Below are 21,731 nucleotides of genomic sequence, written 5' to 3'. Positions count from 1 at the left end.
GACATCAACAATGAGATCAGGCTGCTGATTCATTCATTCAGGCCCTGCCCACGCTGACCTTGGGTGTTCCCAGGGATGGGACATCCACAGCTTCTCTGGGCAATCTGTGCCAGGGTTTCAGCACCCTCTGAGTGAATAATTGAGGAGGCAGGGTTTGGGGGCTCCATATTCTGGATTTTTGGTTTGAACTGTTGATCACAGGAACAGATGATATCAGAGGTTGGTCTGTGCTAAAGGAAGGCACATGTAAGTGAGGGGTTAACATAAGGGGCAATTCCTTTTTTAAGGGGGGCATGGAGAGCTCTGGTGCTCCTGAATTTCCAGCTGCTTTGTGCTCTTTGGACTTTACTCTCTTGTGCCTGTGCAGAATCTTGGTCTCTTCCAATCTGCAAATAATCTGTATTTTTAAGTCTGGAATTGGCCCTATCAGGGGCAGAGCACACCTGAAAGTAAATAACTGATGACTCCACTCCCTTTACAAGGATACATTGCAAATACTGCAGGAACATACAGATATATGAGTATAAAACACCCCTGGTGAAGGAACAGAGAGGTTTGTATAGACTCAGAGTTGAAAGAGGATTACACAGAGTTTGGGAGTGTGCACTGCAGGCCCCCATGCTAAGATACAGATTTTTGCTCTCTCCCTGCTGTTCTTTGAGTAATACTGTATAATTTCATATGTTGTGCTGGGGAAGAAAAAATAGAGGGGAGACATTGATAGATCCTAAATGCCTTTCTCAGCAGACAATTCAGGAAGAATCTCATGTACTATTTTAGAATGAACAATAGAGTGTTACATGTCATTTATTATAATCAGCAGCTAATGGAAACCCTTCCAGGAGGGGCCTGGGAGTTGAGCACAACTACAGCTGATGATCCAGGCTTGTGAATTTTGCATGAACTCCTGTGTGACAGTGAAATTTTTGAAAGGTGCAGTCAGGAAGTGATTCCTGTAGCTTAGTCATAGCAAGAGGAGGTTTTACTGCTGGTACAAGGCTGGCTGTAGTGTTTAAATAAAATAATAATTAAAAATCTCTTCGTATTACAAGCAGAGTGAGCATCATCTTCAACCCTTGGTCTCAGGGGACTCCCTGTTGTTTTTAGCAACAGGGTGTTTGAAAAACAGCCACCAAGCATCCCAGAGTGAAAAACTAATGCAATTGAGCCATTCCTAGACCAAAATGGATGGTCTCTGCTTCTCCTGCACTCACTCTGGGGAAAAAAAGGAAAAAGAAATAGCATCTCAAACAGCTGAGGACACCTGTCAGGTGGCACAGAGCACCTGGTAGGGATGGGAAACACTGAAACTGTTGTGGCTGGATTTCATGTGCAGATATTTCATCAAGGAGATTGCTGATAGGTTTAGGTTTAGGGCCAAAGGCAGGAGGGCAAAGGAGATCCTTGGGTGCACTGGAGGACACACACCTCACTTGACAGCCTGAGTGCTGGCCACAGCATCCACCACTCTCCAAGGTCCCCTGGAGACCACAGCCAGCTCTGGCCAGCCCCAGCAGTTACCTTTCCCTGTCTTTCCTGTGTCTTTCCAAGGTTTTCTGAGATATGAATCAGCTGAGAGAATGTTTGTGACCCAAAAAAGAGTGTCTGTATTAAGCAGCACATCTGGCTGTAGCCCTTGTTCAGTGAGATGTTGAATCAAAATGTGCCTGAGGATCTTCAGCCAGAGCTGGGATTTCTTTTGTAGTGAAAAGGTCTGTAAACAATGAAACATTTAAAAATTCATAATAAAAATCCAGTCTGTGCAGGAGATTGGCCCAGGGGTGGAGGCAGCAGAGCTGGGGAACCTGGGGGTGGAGAGAAGGAGCAGCAGGACCATGTCCATCCCCCTGAGAAACAGCCTTTGCTGCTGCTGCATCTTGGTCTGAAGGGTTCCACACAGAAAATACTGGAATCAAGATGAGTTCTGATAGAGGATTGGACATGGGTGGTTCTTGGTGCCAAAATTCCACCATGCCCACCAGTGGGGCTGCAGGAAAGATGTGTCCCAGACCCCAGGGATGCTCCCTGTGGGCTGGAGGGTGAAGGAGATGGAGTGACTGGGCACAGCTGAGGTCCAGCCAGACTGAGCAGGATCTGCTGGAGTGCAGGGTGGCTCCTGTGTCATGAGGACACCTGGCCTGGCTGTCCAGCAATGCTGCAGGGCTTGTGAAGCCAATGGCTCCTAAAAAAGCAGCAAAAGATAGAGGAAGGTGATGTGCTTCAGGCAAGGAAGTGTCACTTTATCAGGGATTTCCCATGTGCTTTTACTGCTGTAAAGGGACTGCACACAGTGTAAAGAGAGCCACTGTCCTTTATGGTCAGCATGGCCCAGGGCAGGGTGGAGACCTGCATGGGGCACAGCCTGGAGCAGCCCTGAGGGAGCAGACCCCCTTTAAAGCCCGGCTCTCAGGGTGATGTGGTGCTTGTGTGTGCTTTAAACCCTCACCTGGGCCACTCCTGCTGCTCCCGGCTGGCCTGGAGCCGTGGCAGTCACTCAGCCAAAGGCAATCCCAGAGCTTTCATCCACAGGCTGGTTGTGCCTTTGGATCTGCAGCTCCGTGTGCTGAGCTGATTCCTCAGCGTGTGCTGAGTTCCTGCTGTGACACAGCGTGACAGGGAGCCATGTGCATGCCAGGGACTGGTGCTGAGCTCTGACAGCGCAGCCCCAGCGCTCTCGGGGAGCTGTGATGAGCGAGGATTTCCTCCTGTGTCCTGTTGGGGGGCTGGGTTTGGCTCCTGCAGAGGGTGGTTTGCTTCTCTAATGGACCTCTGGGGAGTTGCTCTGGAAAACTCTATTTATTTGTGGAAATGCAGCTCCGTGGGTCGCAGCAGTGTGGAAGAAAATACCCAGCCCATTGCTCTTGGGATTTCCTTTCCCAGCTGATTGATTACTTCTTCCCTCCTCATCGGAGACCCATCCTGAGCTGGTGTTTGGGTCTGCTGTCACAACACAGTGATTAACTGAGGAGCCACTTACTTCCAGCAGGAAAATGTTATTTTCCACTTCAGTATTTGGATGAAGGCCTGGGCAGAAAGGAAAGCCCCCCTGCCGCCTTGGCTGGGGACAGAATGAGCCCTTCTCCGTGTGTCAGCTCTGAGGCTGCCCTGGCCACGTGCAGGGCTGGGCTGCATTCCAGCCCCACGAGGGCAGGACCATCAGCAGAGCATCTGTACCCAAAACAGAGTGACCAGGAGCACTAGGACAGTGATTGTCCCCTGTGCTGGCACTGCTGGGGCACCTCGAGTGCTGTGCCCAGTTCTGGGCCCCTCACGAGAAAGGCATTGAGGAGTTGGAGTGTCCAGGGAAGGGAACAGAGCTGGGGAAGGGGCTGGAGCTCCAGGAGGGGCTGAGGGAGCTGGGAAGGGGCTCAGCCTGAAGAAAAGGAGGCTCAGGGGGGACCTTGTGGCTCTGCACAGCTCCTGACAGGAGGGGACAGCCGGGTGTGGGTTGGGCTCTTCTTCCAGGCAAATATCAATGGAACAAGAGGAAATGGCCTCGTATTATGCCATGGGAGATTTAGAGTGGATATCAGGAGGAATTTCTTCACTGAAAGGGTGGCCAGACATTGGGGTGGGCTGCCCACGGAGGTTTGGAGTCCCCATTCCTGGAGGTGTCCAAGGAACACCTGGCCATGGCACTCCATGCTCTGGGCTGGGGACAAGGTGGCGAGTGGTCACAGGTTGGACTTGATGACCAAGGGCTCTTCCACCTGGATGGAGGAAAAAATGGAGGAAATACTGGAGGGCTTTTCCATGCTGAATGACTCCGTGATGTCAGGGCTCTGCAGGCCCTGCAGGATGAAGAGGGCAGTGTACCCCAAGTGCAGCCAGCCAGCTCCTTCTGCTCAGAGCCAGGCTCTGGTTCACTTGACCTCCCCTCGCTCGTGAGGCTGGGCAGAGCAGGGACATGAGCTGGCTGGGGAGACAATGCCAGCAGTCCTTGTGCTCCTGCTCCTCTGGGGAAGGCTGGGATCTTCCCTCTCAGGTGACACACCAGGCCAGGGTGGCCAGAGCCGTGGTGGGAACCAAAAACCAGGCTAGGCAGCTGTCCCAGGAGCTGAGCTGTGCCACAGCTGAAGGGTGCCTGTCACAGCAGCTCCACGAGCTCCACATTTAGCCCCTGTTCCATCACCCACTGGGCAGTTCTGCTGGATCTCACCCATCACTGCCACCATGAGCAGCAGCCTCTGAGCCAGCCTGAATTAAACTTATCTCAAAGTAGCAAATCCATCAGCTGCCATCAAGAGTGCCGGGTCTGAGGCTGTCTGGCTCAGGTCTATACATCTGTGTACACCGTAAAGGGCAAAATATGACTTGGCTTTTATTACTTTAATTAAAACATGAGTGAAGAGTATGAGATTCATATTAAATTGTATTTTCCTGGCTGCTGTGGGAAGGAGCTAACTGATCTGATTACCATGAAGATTACAAACTATCAAAGTGAAAAAGAGCTTTTTGCAAGTATTTCATATTAAACCTTCAAACATAACACTTTAAGAATAATTATAGTTGTATTACTGGAAAATGATTCATGAATTCTGAATAAATATAAGGCCCTTAAAGGGAAATGTTCCAAGACCACAGTTTTCATTCCAATCTGATGAAATTTAGTATCATTTTGCAGCTGTAGAATAGAATGAAAAAAAATATGTACATAGACTGTATTGAATATATGTCAGACTAAACTAATGAGATTTTTTACATCAACTCTGAGCACGAACGCAGACAAATGGAATAGCCATCCTCATTTTCTATAATAGAAAGCACCAAAAGGGAAGGCAGAAAGGATCTTACTGCTTACAAGTCTTTATTCCACCCTTGATTGTTAAATAATATATTTTAAGTTCTCATCTCTCGCCCGCAGAATGTTTGAACTGACACTAATGGGTATGTAAGAGAAAAGAGTGAGCTCTAAGAAAAAAGTGAGGAAAGGCTAGGATTGGGAATTTTATCAGTATTCCCAGTGGGCTGTAATAAAGATACTTTTCACACAATACAGTGAATGTTTACAGCAGACAGTTTAGTTTCCTTCCAACAATTATGAGAGAAATTGAATCTCAGGAAATGTTAGTTTTGGCTAAAATTAGACATAACAATAAAGATACCCCTGAAAGTTTATTAAGGAGGGAAAAAAAAAGAAAAGAAAAGAAAGCCATCAGTCTCTGGAAGACAATTTAGCAAATTTATTTTAAGAATTCCAGATGACTTCTAAACAAAACCACACACCTACGTGGTGCTGAGGGCTCAGGCTCCCCATGGGAGCTGCTTTTCTCCTGAGAAGCTTTCTTTCCCAGGCTTCATGAATTCCTAGCACATTTTGGAAGCAAATATCCAAAAGGAGCTTGTTTCCAGGCTGGACCCAGCTGGAGGACGATGCCCATCACTTCTGCAGGCAGATGGAGCAACAGGTCACGTTTTTTGGGTAAAGTCAGGGTGCTGCAAGGCTGGGAACCCACACTGGTATTGAGAACAAGTTACTGAATGCACTTGAATGCAACTTTAGGAAGGATCTTACCATGCTCAGAGATGCATCCAGAGATGCTGGAGATCCAAAAAGAATTTAAAAAATAAAAAAGGAAAGATGCTCTGTAAAGTGCAGGAAACTCTGAAGTGCTCTCAGCAGCTCATGTGATGGTGTTTAATTTTTGAAACACAGTGAGTGGAACATGCAATGGAATTCTGCCTGTCCCGATTTCCACACTTCTGCAGCGAGGAGTGCTGCAATATCTGTGTTAGAGACACCTGATTTCCTCCCCTTTTGTCCATGCAACCCTTGATTTTTGACTTATTTCTCACTCTGTTTCAGTCTGGAAAGAGATTCCTGTTATTTGCTATTAAGAATAGGGATGGGAGGTGAAAGCTGATGCAGCTTAGCTTGCAGACAATGTGCCCCATTTTGGTTGTATTTGGGGTCAGACTGGGCTGATGCTTTTTGGTAACACCAAGTGGGACTCGGGGTGCCCAGTTTGGTGCTAGAATTGGCAATAGAAGCACTTGGCTCTGAGTCATCCCAGGTTTATGGAAATATCTAGGCCTTGTGTGGGCTTGGATTTGACAGATAGCAGCTGCAGCCCTTGAGTACACGGGAAAATGTGAATTTTTACCATGAGGTTGATGTTTTGGCTTTGTTATGTGCAGCTCTGTTGTGCTCAGAGCCTCCCCCTCCTCTCCATCAGCATCTCTCCCTCTCATTTTGACTCTTCCACTTCTGCCCAGTTTTTTGGAACAGTTCAGGTTCTACCTGGTGTTTCTAAACCAGTGAAAATAACAGAAATACCTCTCCAGCTGCTCAATGAATGGAGAGTTTCAGGTGGTTTGGCCTCTGGAGAGCTGGGCTGGGTTTCCCTTCTGACCTCATCCCTTGGGTGCTTGGTTGGGCTGGTGTGGATGTGAGCCCTCTTGCACCTTCTTTTCCTCTGCACAGCCATTCCCTGTGTGCACAAATGTTGTCCTTGGCCTCTGAATCTGCCAGTGCCAGCACTGGAGCTGGTCCTTGATGCAGGTTCCTGGCTGTGAGCAGCACATTGATGCCCTGGCTGAACTCCTAGATGGACAGTTGTCCTTACTTTAGGGAAACATTACTGTTTTGATTATTAATGCGGTGGTTTTCTTTTTTGCCTTCCTCCTGAAGAGTTGGTTTCTTCTCTCACTGCTCATTTTGTCCAGGTTTTTTAATGCTTTAGAAGGAATTTGATGAGTGTCTGATTTAGGGCATAGATGAGCCTCTCCCAGCCATGTGTGTGTTCCTGCCTATTTTTAGATACCATATATAAGCCTGGCTTCATTAAAGAAAAAAAAAGTTGTTAAAATTGTTAAAGATAAAATCTGTTTGTTTCCCAAAATTCACATATTGGAGGCTTGAGGCTGAGATTTTCACGCCTACTCTGGGGATTTGGACACTTGGCCATGCACCACGTTCCCGTTCTCACAGTTCTGTCACAAGTCTCTTGGTGCTTCCTGCTTTCCCTAACAGCCCCAGCACCTCTGTGCTCCTGTGACATGACAGCTTCTGCTTTGCATAAGGGAGGAAAAGAACAAAATTCTTGGAGCTGTGGTTGTGAAGGAAGAGTCATAATTGTGGCTCTCAGCAAATGCAAAGGAGGTACAGAGAGATCCTGTGTGATTATCATGGGATGCTTGGGGTGGGAAGGGACTGACTTGAAGTTCACCTTGAAGTTCCACCCCCTGCCATGGCAGGGACACCTTCCACTGTCCCAGGTTGCTCCAAGCCCTGTCCAGCCTGGCCTTGGACATATCCAGGGATCCAGGGGCAGCCACAGCTGGATCTTACCTCGACATTGCATGGACTGGGAGTACTGGGTTCAGGGGCTATGGGCAGCCACAGGCTGGGCTTGATGGTCTTGGAGGTCTTTTCAATTCTGTGATCCTGTGATTCTGTTGCTGAGTTGTGCATATTTAGGATCTGTGAGGAGTGAGACATGCCAACCCCGTGGTCAATCTGTCCCAGACCTTCCTTGGCAAACCACACCCCGTCACTGCCACTGGAATTGGGTCCATGCTCTCTCTGTCCCGCCTCAGGGTTTGCTTTGGCAGAGCTGACTCAGGAGTGTTTGGCTTTGGCACATCTCCCACGTGCCAGAGCCAGGTTCGGGGGCTGAGGGTCTTTGGGATAACGTGGGAAGCTGATTTATCACCCTGGTGATTTCAGTTCATTTCCTTCCCCCATTTCGGCAACTTCCTGGCAGCCTGAAATGTTTGGCAGTGGATGGGTGGGTGAAGAATTTCAAGCTGTTCTTGGGGCTAAAGAGTAAAGAAGGGAGGGAAGAAGGTGGCATTTTACAAAGCTGTGGCACATTCTTAATGAAAGAAATGTTATAAAAAAGGTAAGCAGCACCTCAGCTGCTGAGGCAACAGGCGCTTAAGAAGCACTGAATAAATACATAAAACATATTTGCTGAAGGCATTTGTTGTTGGAAGTTTAAACATTAAACATACCTTCTTCGTCTGATACCATAATAAAGCAGGGATGTTCAAAGAGCCATTAGTGGAGTTCTGACTACAGCTTTACATCTTCACTCGTGTACCAGAGCACCTGCATTACATCAGCAATGCCTCAGCGAGTTTTGCCCCCAGAAGGGAGGGACTGGGATTGCAATGTGGGCTTTGGGCTTTTTCTGTGGTGCATTTCCCTTTAGCCATCCATCGATGTGGATGTTTTGGTTTTGTTTCCCTTGTAAAGTGCTGGGGCAGGTCCAGGGGAGGCAGCAGCTCTGCCTTTGTCCCGCTGTCCCCAGGCTCACTAAGTGCTGGCTCAGGGCCTGATGAGACAAATAAACAGGTTTGTGTATTTAGGTTTTTAAATTACAGGCTAAGGAGGAACACAGATACTCAATCCATTAAGAAATAACTAGGTGGGTGATTCAGTACCATTTGTGTAAATGGCACTAACTCTGGTCTGCCTGCACAATTTATTAATACTTCACGGGATGAAAAAAAAAATTATTTTAATCTCATAATGGATGATGAGCTGTGAAATTGCTTCTGCTGCAGCTGGGCACCCTGGGGGAGGTGCTAGATTGCACCACATTATGCAAGCCATCCCCACATCCCTGCCTTCCTCGTGCTAATCACACACATCAGATCTGGCTGATGGCGAGGGGGGCACTGCTTCTGCTGGGGTTTATTACTTTTTGATTTTTTTCATATCTACAGTTTTCTTGTCAATTTGCTTTGGGGTCCCAAGTCTGGCTCAGGAAGAGTGAGGGCTCAAATCTGAGTGGGTTTGTGATGATGCTTTGTACTTCAAAGGTGTTTGCAACAGGAAATAAAGAAATTTAGCAAAAATAGCAGGTCTGGCCCAATTGGTGAAGATTTCATCTGGCTGATACCCACACTGTGAAGGAGAGGGTACCAAGAGCTGTTACTGCTCTTTGCTCTGCTGTTGTAGGACTGGGACCATGAGCAGGACCAGCATCCCCAGTGCTGTGGAGTTCCCACACTAAAAACCGAGCCTGGGCTTAAGGACTTTGCTTCTGTGTGAGAAGGTGGAGCAAAGCAAGGGGTAGTGTGGAGCATCTAGGAAAAAATTGTAATTGTCCCTTTAGCTCCAGCATGGGATCCTCAGCATTGGTGATGTCTTGGTGGTGTCTCTGGTGCCTTGCTCACATCACTTGTGGTGTGCCCTGCGTGCTGAGGGCGTGCAGAGCTTCTTTGGAAAAGGTATCTTTGCTGATGAGAGAAAAAAAACCCCAAACAGCCTGTATTTGGGGGAAAAAAGTCTGGGTTGCAGATGGGTTGTGTTGCCATTGTGGCTTTGCTGAGGGGCCTTGCTGCAGAACACAACATCTCAGAGCAAGGGATGGCTGTGAATGCCACGTGTCACACGTAGGACATGTCTTCTGAGATGAAACTCTGGAAAATGTGGTGCAAAAAAATCATCCATGTGAAGTGTGGCACAAAGGATTTGTTTAATCCCTTAACTCCACTCCTCCAGTTTTGAGCACAAGGGAAATACTCTAAGACAAAATCTGAAAGGGAACAAGCATGGTACAGAGTGTAGTTTCCTTCCTGCTCTGGGTCCTTCTGGCTCAGCTGAAGCCAGGTTGAATTAATTTCTTAGAGTGCTTTTTGCTAATTCTTTCTTGCCTGTGCCTGTTTTTGGGCTGCCTTATCTCCTGACCTGCTTACAGTGCATTATACACCATTGTGTAACACACCCTGGGCTCAGCACCCTCCACCAAATCCATCCAGCCCAACAATGGATTGCTGTGAGTGCACTGAGCTCATTATGCAAGTTCACTATGCCATGAGACAAAAAGCCAATTATGTAAAACCTGTACTCAAATAATTCCCTGAAATGCGTGATGTTCTTGAGTAGAATATGATATTCCTTGTATTCACTTCCAGGAGAGATCCTAGGAAAGAAAAGAAATGGGTTTATATTTGTCTGGCCTAGTCAGTCTAATTTTAGATCCCATTGGCTGCTGTCTCACGGGGTGTACAGTGCCTTTAATACATTTTAAAACCAGGCAAAAATCATTATAAACAATTTTAAGGAGGCTGGTTGCGAGGCAGATGACAGAGGCTGCTCTTTGCCAAGGTAGAGCAGAGCTTGCACATCTCCTGGCTTTGCCTGGAGCACTGCCACGTTTGCTCTTGAGAGCCTGGGGAAGAACAGCCACAGAAACAGGCAGAGAAAGGAAACAGCTCCCTCCTCAGCCTGGGGAGCTCAGGAAAACATAGCTGAGCTGATCTGAGCTGAGCTGAGCTGAGCTGAGCTGCTGCTCTGGGTCACCCAGGAGCACCAAAGGTGTCCCCCAGCCCGGCCCTGCATGTGGAGCACAGCAAAGGCTTTGCAGAGCCCTGGGTATTGCTGATGTTTGTGTCAACCAACACTGAATTCTTCTGAAAACGCTGTCAGCCTCCAGCAATTGAGCCTTAATATCCCATCTGGACAGGGCTTGGAGCAACCTGGGTTCTGGGAGATGTCCCTGCCTGTGGCAGGGAGCAGGGTGAGCTTTCAGGTCTCTCCCAGCCCAAACCCCTCGGTGATTCCAAGATCAGTGTATCCAGGAGCTGCAGGTCTCTGTGCAGGGACCTGTTGCTGCCATACAGAGGTGGCACCTGGTGGCTCTGGGGGGACAGCTGGCCCTCGTGGAGCTCCCTCTGGGACATGTGGGGCGCTGGCAGGGTCCTGCCCTGCCCTCTCCTGCGAGGCAGCTGCTGCCTTGCCATGAAAGCAAGAAAGGCTGAGATGGGTGATTACATTTTTCTTCCTCTGTTCCTGGGGGTATCTACTTCCAAAACTCATTTTTGTCTGTGTCACCAGGGAATTAGGGGTCTGTCTGTCTCTCTCCTCAGGAGGATAAACACAACAATCCTAATCCTTTCTGCACCCCTGCCTGCTGCACTGCTGCCCCTTCCATCCATATCTGCCTTTATGGAAACCGTAACCTCTGCTTGAACCAGAGATTTTCCTGAACAAGAGCCCTTTGGGATCTGAGTGGGCTTTCCTGGATACATTTTTAATAAACACAATAATTTGACTGCAAACCCATTACCTATCCCCTGTTTGTTCTATGGGGTAGTCATTTCCATGCCTGCAAAAGCCACTAACTCACAGGGCAATCAAAGGAGGAATGACAACCAGGATAAAATTGGTCTGTGTTGTGATAAACCCGTCCATCTTCACGTCGTGCTCTGGAGCTTTATGTACTGCCTATAAATAATGGCCTCAAAAAGATATTAAATCTTTAGAAAAAATCAAGCCTAATTGTAACTATATTTTTGTTTTCCATTTTGGTTTATGTACAGTATATGACTTCTGCAGAGACATTTTTATTCCAGGAAAATGACAGGCCAACAAGAAGCCATAATTGCACTGATTTTTAGAAGTGCCTGCATTACTACAGATCTGATGTACTGCAAGACATGAATCAGAAAAATTCTATTAAAAAATCTCTTGAATGGCTGACACAGGAGTATTATCCATGATGATTAATTTGACTTGGTCATTATGAACACAGACAAGTCTGACAAAATTGCATTTCATTCCCCACTGAATTCATAAAATCACTATACACATAATAAGAAGTTATAGTTCCCTGCTATCCACTATTCTTGACAGGATTCCAGTTCTGGATAAGATACTGATTAAAAAAAAATAGAGGGGGAGAGAGAGACAGAGTTGGGAGCCTTTTTAAAAGCCTACAATAAGGCTGATTTCTTTTGCTTTAAATTGTTCATAGAACTCCATTATTTTTAGCTTTTTTTGGTGAAGTGGTGATGCAGGTCAAGAGCAGTTGGACAATATCAAACCAGACTGTGAGCTTGTGGTGCCATGGGAGGGGATGCAGCAGAATGGCCAGGCTGAATCTCGGGGATTTTCCATCCTTCAGACAATTACAAATAACTGGTAGCTTATTCTTCATTTCCCACTCACACAACAGACAGGCTGAGGCCAGAGGGTCCTGACAATGTTGTTTCTGGCCTTAGTAGCATGTAAAATAACCCCCCAAATTGCAGAATTGGATGTAAGCCTCCAATTTTTTTTTTTTTTTTTTTTTTTTTTTTTTTTTTTTTTTTTTTTTGGTGTGAACTGAGATTTTCTGCTCCTTCCCTTTGCCACTGTGGCAACCTCCCAAGGACATCCAAGGTTATTGGGACAAGCAAGGACGTTTAGGACCCTCTGTGGACAAATGGTTTTATGAAACACACATTTTTGTAAAATGTGTGGAAGAGAGACTTTTCTGAGCTGTCAGATTTGGGTGTGAAACCATCCAGGCTTTGGGAAGAGCTGTGGCTCCAGGACCTATGGGATTTCCAGGAGATGGGAAAAGGTCAGCTGCAGTAAAGTTTAAAGGTATAAACATCCTGCTGATTCAAAGGTGAAGCCATCCAGAAGAGCTGGGATTGAGCTGGGGATGGTTTTGTGCTGCAGTTCTGGTGTAGAGTCTGCATCAGAGCAATGCCCACGGAGTGGGGAGGTGGGGTTTGATCTCTGGGACAACCAGCACTTGCTTGGGGTTTTTGAAGAGAAGAACCTTTGCTCTGGGGACAGGCTGGGAGAGCTGGGGGTGCTCACCTGGAGAGGAGAAGGATCCAGGGAGAGCTCAGAGCCCCTGCCAGGGCCCAAAGGGGCTCCAGGAGAGCGGAGAGGGACTGGGGACAAGGTCATGGAATGACAGGACAAGGGGGAATGGCTTCTCACTGCCACAGGGCAGGGTTAGATGGAATGGGAAGGAAGGAATTCTTCCCTGTGAGGGTGGGCAGGCCCTGGCACAGGGTGCCCAGAGCAGCTGTGGCTGTCCCTGGATCCCTGGCAGTGCCCAAGGCCAGGTTGGACAGGGCTTGGAGCAGCCTGGGATAGTGGAAGGTGTCCCTGTGTCAGGGGGTTTTGAAAAAGATGGTATTTAAGGTCCTTTCCAACCCAAACCATTCAGTGTTTCTATTATTTGAAACCCCTCGACTCTGGATATGGAAGAGGAGCACACACAGGAGGAAGAGCTCTCTTTCCCACAGGTTCTGCTGCTCTGCTGTGCCCCCAGCCTCTCGCTGAATATTGTGCAGCACTTCCAGGGCACATTTCTGTTCAGGCAAGAACTCATTTTCCCTTTTCAACAGCATTCCCCTAGTAAAAAAACCTGAGCATGTGAAAATTAATGTAGCAGGGGCTGGGAACACTTCAAAGACAATTTGTAGATTGTATGTGACTGACTGTTAATAAATACTTCTTTCCAGTATTTATCCACCTCTCCCCACATAATTCATTGACCCTGGCATTCACACAGATCTCTGTGTGTGAGGATGAGGCAAATCAATTTCCATTCCTAAGACCCAGAGCTGCTGACGCAGAAAATCAGCACTGCTTCACTTCTTGGCACGGGGCTTTGGGAATCCCAGGTGTGAACAGGAGCCCTCTGCCATCCCTGCCTGCAGAAGGGGTGATGGAAGGGAAAACCCCCCTGGCCACCCCACAGCAAGCACCCATCCATTCCTGTGCTGGCCCCAGAGCATTTCTCTGGAGTTTGCAATGTGCCAAGGGACTTCCACTTTCTCCTGCCACCTCAGCTGACATTTCTGTCCCCATAGCTTCAGTGCCATGAGATGAGCAGAAAGCCCTTCTGGTTTCTGTGCTGGAGAAATGTATCAAAATCCCCTTGCAAATAGGATTGTGCCTGGGTGAGCAATGGGTGCAGTGGGAGAGGAGACCAATTTGAGGAAATACAGGCAGCTGGTCCTCAGGAAGCTTGGATTTTACCATTTTCCTTGTGTTTGGACTCTTTCTGTGGCTCAAGGTGTTCTCTCAGCCTGGTGATCCTTGCAGTTGCTGTGAGCAGTGGCACATTTGAGTTGTGTGTAGGAAATGGGGAATGTGTCTGTGTGGCACACCCAGCCGTGCGCTTCTCTGTCTCCTGACTCCCTCTGACACATCATCCAGCTTTGGATAAATCAAAATACCCCAAAACCCCCTGGCTGCTTGTCTGCAGCTCCTTCCCTGTGTGGTGCTGGTGGGAGAGTGCTCTCCCTGGGATCGGGGTCCTGCTGGGAGTGGGGTGGGGACATTGCCATCACCTCCGTGTGTCCACCAGGAGCCAGGCTGTAGCACCTCTCAGCCTCACAAATACCAGTGTTTTCCTCACTCTGCAGACTTGCCAGGCTGGTTTGGGTCTCTTTAGACCCATCTCATCTCTAAAGTGTCAGGAGTGTCACTGAGCTTTTGCATCAGCTCCAGGAAAAGCCCAGTTCGATGAGGGATGGCACAGAGTCCATGGTGGTTTGTGTCACCTGGATAGATTGCAGCAGCCTCCCTATTTCCTTGTACCTTCCCAAGAACAAATGTTCTCTCTCAGGCTCACATTTACTGTTGAATGCTTTTTGACAGGGCAAATATTTACCTGCAATAATACTACAAATCTTGATCCTTCTCACTGTGAAGAACATTTCCCTGAATCAATGCTTGGCTGCAGCTCCTGGATCCTCGGGGATAATCACACAGAACATGACTCAGTGCAGAATTGGGGTCACTGGACATTTGCCATGCTGCCAAGGAGGAGAATGGTTTCCCAGGTGCTTGGTCAAGCCATGTCCTCTGTGATTAACACCAACATGCAGAGCAGAGATGGTGCTGCCTGGCTGTGGAGTGTTTTGTAAAGGAGGACAGGAGGGGAAAGGCAGGAGGAAGCTAAAGGCATCATTTTTAGGCATGCTCAGCACTTGTCCCTCCCTCCTGAGTCACCTGCATGAGGATCTGCAGTGACTTTTGGAACATGGCTTTGGCTGGGTCACAGCTGCTCCCTAAGAGCTGAGTGACATTCAGACATCTGGATGTCCCTTGGCCCATCCTCCTCTTTGCTGCAGTGCTGGGAATGCTCCCCAGGCTCAGGGGGTTCTCTTATGGGATGGCTGGTGGAGCTTGCTGGGGTTTGGCTTCATGTACAGTCCAGGAGGAGGTGCAGCACAGGAGCCAAAGGTGAAGCAGCAGCAGCAGCAAGGGTGGCTTTGGGTCCATGGCAGAGGGTGAGCAGGGTCACTGTGCCCTCAGGCCACAAGCCCCAGGTGTGCTCTGTGTTTGCAGCAGAGGAGCCAGGGACAGACATGTCCCCAGAGCTGCCTCCCACCTGAGAGCCCTTTCCTGCAGTTCTGGGTGTCTGGGATGCCTCCTGTCCATCTCTGCCTCCCTCCCCTGAAAGGCAGCAGGGAGTGCAGCAAGTCTGGGAGATCTTGGCAGGTTGTCCTCTGGTGGGGGGACACTGCAGCATTGGCAGGAGACCACACTGGGGTGTCTCCAAGACCTGGAGGTGCTCTTGGCAGCTCAGCAGTGGGGTCTGGCTGTGCAGGCCAGCCCCTGCCCTTGCACGGGCTTCAGGAATTCTGCCTTTCCTCTCAAATCATTCTGAATATCATGTCCCCAGCCCCATGCTCTGAGCTGGGAGGGAGCAGCCAGTTCTGACTCCTCTTGGTCCTGGACATGGCCTGGGTGTCAATTTGCCAGGAACCAGAGCCTCTCTCCCCATTACAACCCCCCCAATATCACCTCCCCTCCAGCTCTCTGTCTTCCGACCCTGAATCTGCTTTTGGATGGAGATGGTTCAGGGACCCCTTCTCAGACTTGAATTTCAAGATGGAAAAAGTGTTTTAAAATACAATTTTGCTGCTGTTGGAGGTTGGTTGTACCTGGTGTGATGCCATCCTGTGCAAGCACGGGGCAGAACCAGGTTTATGAGGTGCTGAGGCCCTGGCACAGGGTGCCCAGAGCAGCTGGGGTTGCCCCTGGATCCCTGGCAGTGCCCAAGGCCAGGCTGGACAGGGCTTGGAGCAGCCTGGGATAGTGGAAGGTGTCCCTGCCATGGCAGGGGGTTTGGAATGAGGTGATCCTTCAGGTCTCTTCCCAGACTATTCTATGATTCTGTGATAGCCCTGAGGCCGTGCTCAGGGCAGTTGGATCCTGTACAACCCCTACAGCTGGTGCACAGGGACACCTGTGGGGCTGAGGGCAAGGGGGGCACTCAGAGGAGGGGCACTGTCCCCTCTGTGACAGGGCCAGGCTCCATCCTGTGTCCCCACCCCACTGCAGGGCTTCCCTGCTCCAAGCAGCCCCGGCATCTGCCCGGCAGCACCAGCCACGAGAGGTGGCTGCAAGACGAGGCTTGTTGTTTCAGCTGATTTCAGTGTTTTAATTTGAAGAGGAATAATGTGTAATCACCACAACTGTCATCTGTTTGACAGTGGAAAATCCTCGATCCCTTTTTGTGCACAGTAAATGGGCAGCCATTCAGCAGCACGAGCTGCTCCCCGCTCGGAGTCCTGGTGGGATGAATGGCTTCAGACCAGCCCGCTAATCTAATTTGTAATGTATCCTTAGAACGTATAATTGGCTGTTTAATTTAATTCAAATTAACATAAGAATAGGAAATATAATCTGCCACAGAGCCCACATGGTGGTGGAGAGGAGCTGGGTGTTGCTGCAGAGGGGTTGAGGGGACGGCTCTGTGCCCACCGTGTGAGACCACTCCTTGTGGGGACAGAGTGTCACTGTGGACACGTCAACACGCTCTCTGTGTGACAATAAATCACCCCTTTCCCCAGCTCCTGAGAGTCTGTGTGCCTCATCTCCCTTCCTTATCTGTCTGACCATCGATTTCAAGCACACCAGAGTGAGGGCAGCCTGCTCTGGGAAGCTGGGTAGCACAGGGTGTGAAAGCTGGCAGGCGCCGCCGCTGATTATGTTGATTGGATATTGTCTAATCTGATTTTGATTGTGTACAGCTTTGATTGTAATTTTGATACGTCTGCAAAATGCTGTAGCTATTCGGAAAGCTTTGTGATTTAAACAGGTCTCTTTTTTTCTTTTCTCTCCTTTTTTTCTCCCCCCTGGGTTGAATAGAACAGAGGCAGAAACGTGCCTGGGGGTGAGCAGGGTGCTGGGGCTTTGGCACCCTGTACAAAACCACCTCAAAGCCCTTGGGTGAACTGCTCTGCAGCAACACAGGGAACTCGTAGTTTTGAAGAGAGCTTTAGGAAACTTTGAGTGGGTTTTACATAATTTAGTTAAGTACAGCAAAGCTACTTGCTTATATACCTGATACCAAAATAAACCAGTTGGAGGAACAAGTTTGCTGTGCGCTGATTTATTTAAATCCCTTTCTGTAAAGCATGGAGAGAAATCCTCTTAAATAACTGGGAAAGAATCAGTGTACCTCGAGGAGCGTAGCCCAAATGGAAACCCAGCTACGAGACGTATTAAATGGGATCTCTGTCTGCCTTGAGTACATCCCCTCAGCCCACTGCTTCCCTGTATCATAACAATGACAGACAGAAGCAGCCTGGAAGAAGAGCTGGGCTTGAATTTCCCCTGAACAGTAACAGTGGGTACAGAGCTGTCATGGCCCAGGCTCTCTCTTGTGTTTCTGTCCTGCTCCTGTTTCCCCACAGCCAGTGGGAATCTCAGGCAAACATAAAGGTTTGGGTCAGATATGCAGAACCTGCTCTTGAATCACAGATTCATCAAATGGGTTGGGTTGGAGGGACCTTAAGGCTCATCTCATTCCAATTCCCTGCCATGGGCACTATCCCAGGCGGATCCAAGCCCTGTCCAGCCTGGCCTTGGGCACTGCCAGGGATCCAGGGGCAGCCACAGCTGCTCTGGGCAGAAGAATCCCTTCCCAATATCTAACTCTGCCCCCTTTCAGTGTGAAGTCATTGCTCTTCTTCCCATCTCTCCAGCTCTTGGAGCCCCTTTAGGCCCTGGAAGGGGCTCTGAGCTCTCCCTGGAGCCTTCTCCAGGCTGAAAAACCCCGGTTCTCCAGAGCAGAGGGGCTCCAGCCCTTGGAGCATCTCCATGGCCTCCTCTGGAGCTCCAACAGTTCCATGTCCTTCTCCTGTGGGAGCCCCCAGAGCTGAGGCAGCCCCACAGGCAGGGTGTGCAGAGAGGGGGCAGAGGGGCAGGATCCCCTCGCTGCCCACGTGTGGGTCAGCCTGGCACACGGGGCTCTGGCTGCCAGGGCACAGGGCTGGCTCCTGCCCAGCCTTTCCTCCCCCACATCCCCAGGTCCTTTTCTCACAGGGCTGTTCTCAATATTCACCTCTCCTGGTCTCTACTGCCAAGATTACCCCGGCACAGGAGCAGTTCCTTGACTTGTTGAACCTCGTTAAGTTCCTGTGGCCACACTTGTCCAGTTTGTCCAGATCCCCCTGGATGTCATCCTGTCCTGCTTTTTTTGTTCCTTTCTGCAGCGTGGTGAAAGGTGTGGGCTCAGCTTAGCAGAGGATGAGCCTCTTCCAGCCCCAGCCGTGGGGTGAGGCAGGAGTGCCCCCTGCTCTGACACCCCGCAGAGCCATGGTCCTCCCTGGCAGTGCCCTTTCACCAGTCCACAGATCCCCCCTTGCTCCCTGCTGCCTCTCCCACTGACTTCTGTGCTCCAGTTAAACACAGGCTTTATTTTATTTCATTAAGGACTTTCTCCCCACAGTCTGTGGTGATGAAGAGCACGAATCCGGGGGTGAGCTCTGGGACAATGGATTATTAAAGCCTACAGTGCTTAACTGCTTTTTTAACATCTGGGGTTTTGCTCTTAAATCAAGTATTAAGTCCAAATCCAACCATGAAACTAGGTGATCTGGGAAATTTAGCTTTAGCATGTGTGTAATGCTATAGCTAATCAGAATTTCATATGCTATAATAATAGGTGAAACAGTAGATGTTTAGAATAAGCCTCCTCTGCCAGAGACTCATTATATTCTGTGTTGGTAATTAATAATTTTGGATAGATTCACATGTTATGAAGAAAAAATTATTTTGTCTGAAGTGAAAATGATTGCACAGGTGCGATAACATATTTTTATATAAATGGGAATGCTTAGAAGTAAACAAGCCATGAGAAAACATGGGGAGCAGACAGAGTTCCAACATCTCTGCATGTCCGTGTCACCTCGAGGGAGTGTTAGCAGGGAGGTGAGGCAATGCTTTTCTAGATGAAATTTGGGAGGGGATATAAGGAAGGATAAATCTCCATGTGTGGTGGAGTCATGCAGGCTTTCTTTAAAGGGTTTTTTTTTAAATGATGGCTGTGTTTCCAAATCCCTCTTCCTGGTTGTAGCTTCTGTGCTGGAGTTTTTTAGGATTCTGAGGAGTTAGGATGAGAGAGAATGGGTTTAACCTGACAGGGGGCAGGTTACATTAGATATTAGGGGAAAATGCTTTACTGTGAGGGTGGGCAGGCCCTGGCACAGGGTGCCCAGAGCAGCTGTGGCTGCCCCTGGATCCCTGGCAGTGCCCAAGGCCAGGCTGGACAGGGCTTGGAGCAGCCTGGGACAGTGGAAGGTGTCCCTGTGCCAGGGATGGAACTGGATGGGCTTTAGCATCCCTTGATACCCAAACTGTTCCATAATTTTGGGAATTGTGATCCCGAGTAATTGTTATTTCTACAGCTCTAATTCTCACAAAAGCTGTTAAAACACCAGCAGTAGTCTGAGAGCTGATGGGAGCCCAGAGAGAGACTTTGTCCTAGGAAGGCAGCAGGCAGCCGTGCCCTTCCATGGCTGTGGTCCACGTGTGGGAGTTTCTGCTGAGGTTTTGGGGACTCAGAGAGGAGCAGGGATGCAGTGAGGGAGCAGGGAGCAAGGGGATGCCTCAAGGGGCTCCATGGTGTGCTCCTGATGGATGGAACAGTGCTGCCACACTCACACCCTGGCTCCTACCTCGTTACAACCTGGTGTGCAGCACTGGAGGTGCCTTTGTTATCACAACAAACCCATTTCCACCGGAATCTGTACTTCTTAGAGAAATAGTCATTTTTCTTTGCCAAAGCAGTGAGGCAGTGATGATTTGAGGAAAAAAGACTTTACAAGCAGTTGTGTTTTATTCCAGCTGGGACAGATGGGGGATATTTCCACCTAAGACATGGGAGTATTTCCACCAAAGCCATGGGGGTATTTCCATCAAAGCCATGGGAGTATTTCTACCAAGGACATGGGGGTATTTCCACCAAAGCCATCTGTGCCTGGTGAGATGGGTTTCAGGTTTAAATACACATTGATCCCCCAAGCCCACACCTCCCTGCCTGCCCATTCCCTGCCCAGAGTCTTGGGTGATGCCACACCTCCTGATGGTACTGGGTGGGCATCTTTGATGAAGTAACATTATATTCCTCAATGTTCTTTCTTCTGGGCAGGCGCAGTGGAGGTTTGGCTTTCTCTAAGGTCAGTTTGTGCTGGCCAAAGCCAGGAGCCTGGTTCTTGCTGGCTCCTTAAGTAAAAAGGTTCTGCTTTGTGGGTTTCAACAATACCTAAGTCTTGCTTTACTGAGCTTTCTTATCTTTATGCCTTTACCTAGCAACTAAATTCTTATGTGTTCTGTTACAAGTTGTCTCTACCTAGCAAGTTACATTCATGTTACAAGCTGTCTTCTGTACTTTTGCAAATCTGTTAAACAAGCAAATTTGTTAAATAAATTTATTAAATATATTTCAATATATTTCTGTTTTCCTCCACTTGCCTAAGTACATTGTATGCTTCTAAAATTCTGAATTTTCATACATATCAGTGACAAAGATGTCTCTTTGGTGTTTCAGACGTACAACAGTCAGAATGAGAACAACGAGGACTACGAGATCCCTCCCATAACGCCTCCCAACCTCCCCGACCCGTCCCTCCTGCACTTGGTGGACCATGAAACTGGATACCACTCTCTGTGCCACAGCCTCCCTCCCAACAGCCTGATCCCAGCCTATCCCTACCAGAACATGGACCTGCCAGCCATCATGGTGTCCAACATGCTGAGCCAGGATGGGCACCTCCTCTCCAGCCAGCTGCCCACGGTCAGTGCCTCTGCCTCCCTCTGCCTTTCCCCCAGAGCACTCTGTGTGTCAGTCAGGGAGCTGAGCAGAGCAGGGTGTTGGTGGTCAGCTCTTTGCCGTGAGGGGTGGGAGGAGCTGGGGTGTGTGTGGTCACCTGGTGAAACTCATGGTGGCCGTGTCATGCTTCGTTTGGTGTCCTCCTGAGCCTCATTTACCACTCAGGATCAGGGCAAAGGGTTTCCCCCCACCACGTGTGGAACATTCTCCTGTTGCCTTTTCCCCCAGTCTGGAAATGAAGCTCGAGATAATTTTAGTAAGAAGGTAAAATTTTGGGGGTTGGGCTCTTTCTCCAAGCAGCACTGACAGAAGCAGAGCACACAGCCTCAAGCTGCACCAAAGGAAATATAGGTTGGACATTAGGAAAAAGCTTTTCATGGAAAGAGTGATAAAGTTGTGGCATGGCTGCCCAGGGAGGTGGTGCAGTCCCCATCCCTGGGTGTGTTTAACAAAGCCTGGATGTGGCACTGGGTGCCAGGGTTTAGTTGGGGTTGGGTTGGACTTGATGATCTTGAAGATCTCTTCCAACCTGCTCATTCTGTGAATTCTGTGAATATAAAAGTAGATCTTTATTTGAAGGATTTCAGGGGCAGTTATGGAAAGATGTCCACAAAAGCCCACCCCCACAGGGGTGAATTCATATTTATAGGTTTTAGGAAATTAGCATAATTGACAAAAAGCACCAATTAGGAGCACAAGTGGTGAGGCAATTCCCCCCCAGGTCAAGCCCCTTCTCTGGAGTCCCCCCTTGGCACTGGCTGCTCTCTGTCCATGAAATGGATCTCCAGGAGTTGTTCTCAGCCTTGGTTCCCAGGAAGAACCAAGACAGCACTGGGGTCTTGTACCCCTCAGGGCTTGGAACTCTGGATTTTGTTTTGTCTTTCTGCTTAGGGAAAGGCCATGGAAGATTACTGGGGA

The 21,731-nt window shown here is 48.9% G+C and overlaps 1 protein-coding gene across 2 annotated transcripts in view; it reads left to right on the top strand.

The window, feature by feature from the left end:
* TOX2 (TOX high mobility group box family member 2) overlaps window positions 1-21,731 on the top strand; it is a 153,459-nt gene that overhangs the window by 68,202 nt on the left and 63,526 nt on the right. For both annotated transcript variants that reach the window (XM_064391083.1, XM_064391085.1), the window contains exon 3: window positions 20,532-20,777. In XM_064391083.1, coding sequence (XP_064247153.1) covers window positions 20,532-20,777 — 246 coding nt within the window. The remainder of the gene's footprint in view (window positions 1-20,531; window positions 20,778-21,731) is intronic.

This window comes from Passer domesticus, chromosome 16, assembly GCF_036417665.1.
Source record: "Passer domesticus isolate bPasDom1 chromosome 16, bPasDom1.hap1, whole genome shotgun sequence".
Taxonomy (NCBI): domain Eukaryota; kingdom Metazoa; phylum Chordata; class Aves; order Passeriformes; family Passeridae; genus Passer; species Passer domesticus.
This window is presented reverse-complemented; position numbering and strand designations above follow the sequence as displayed.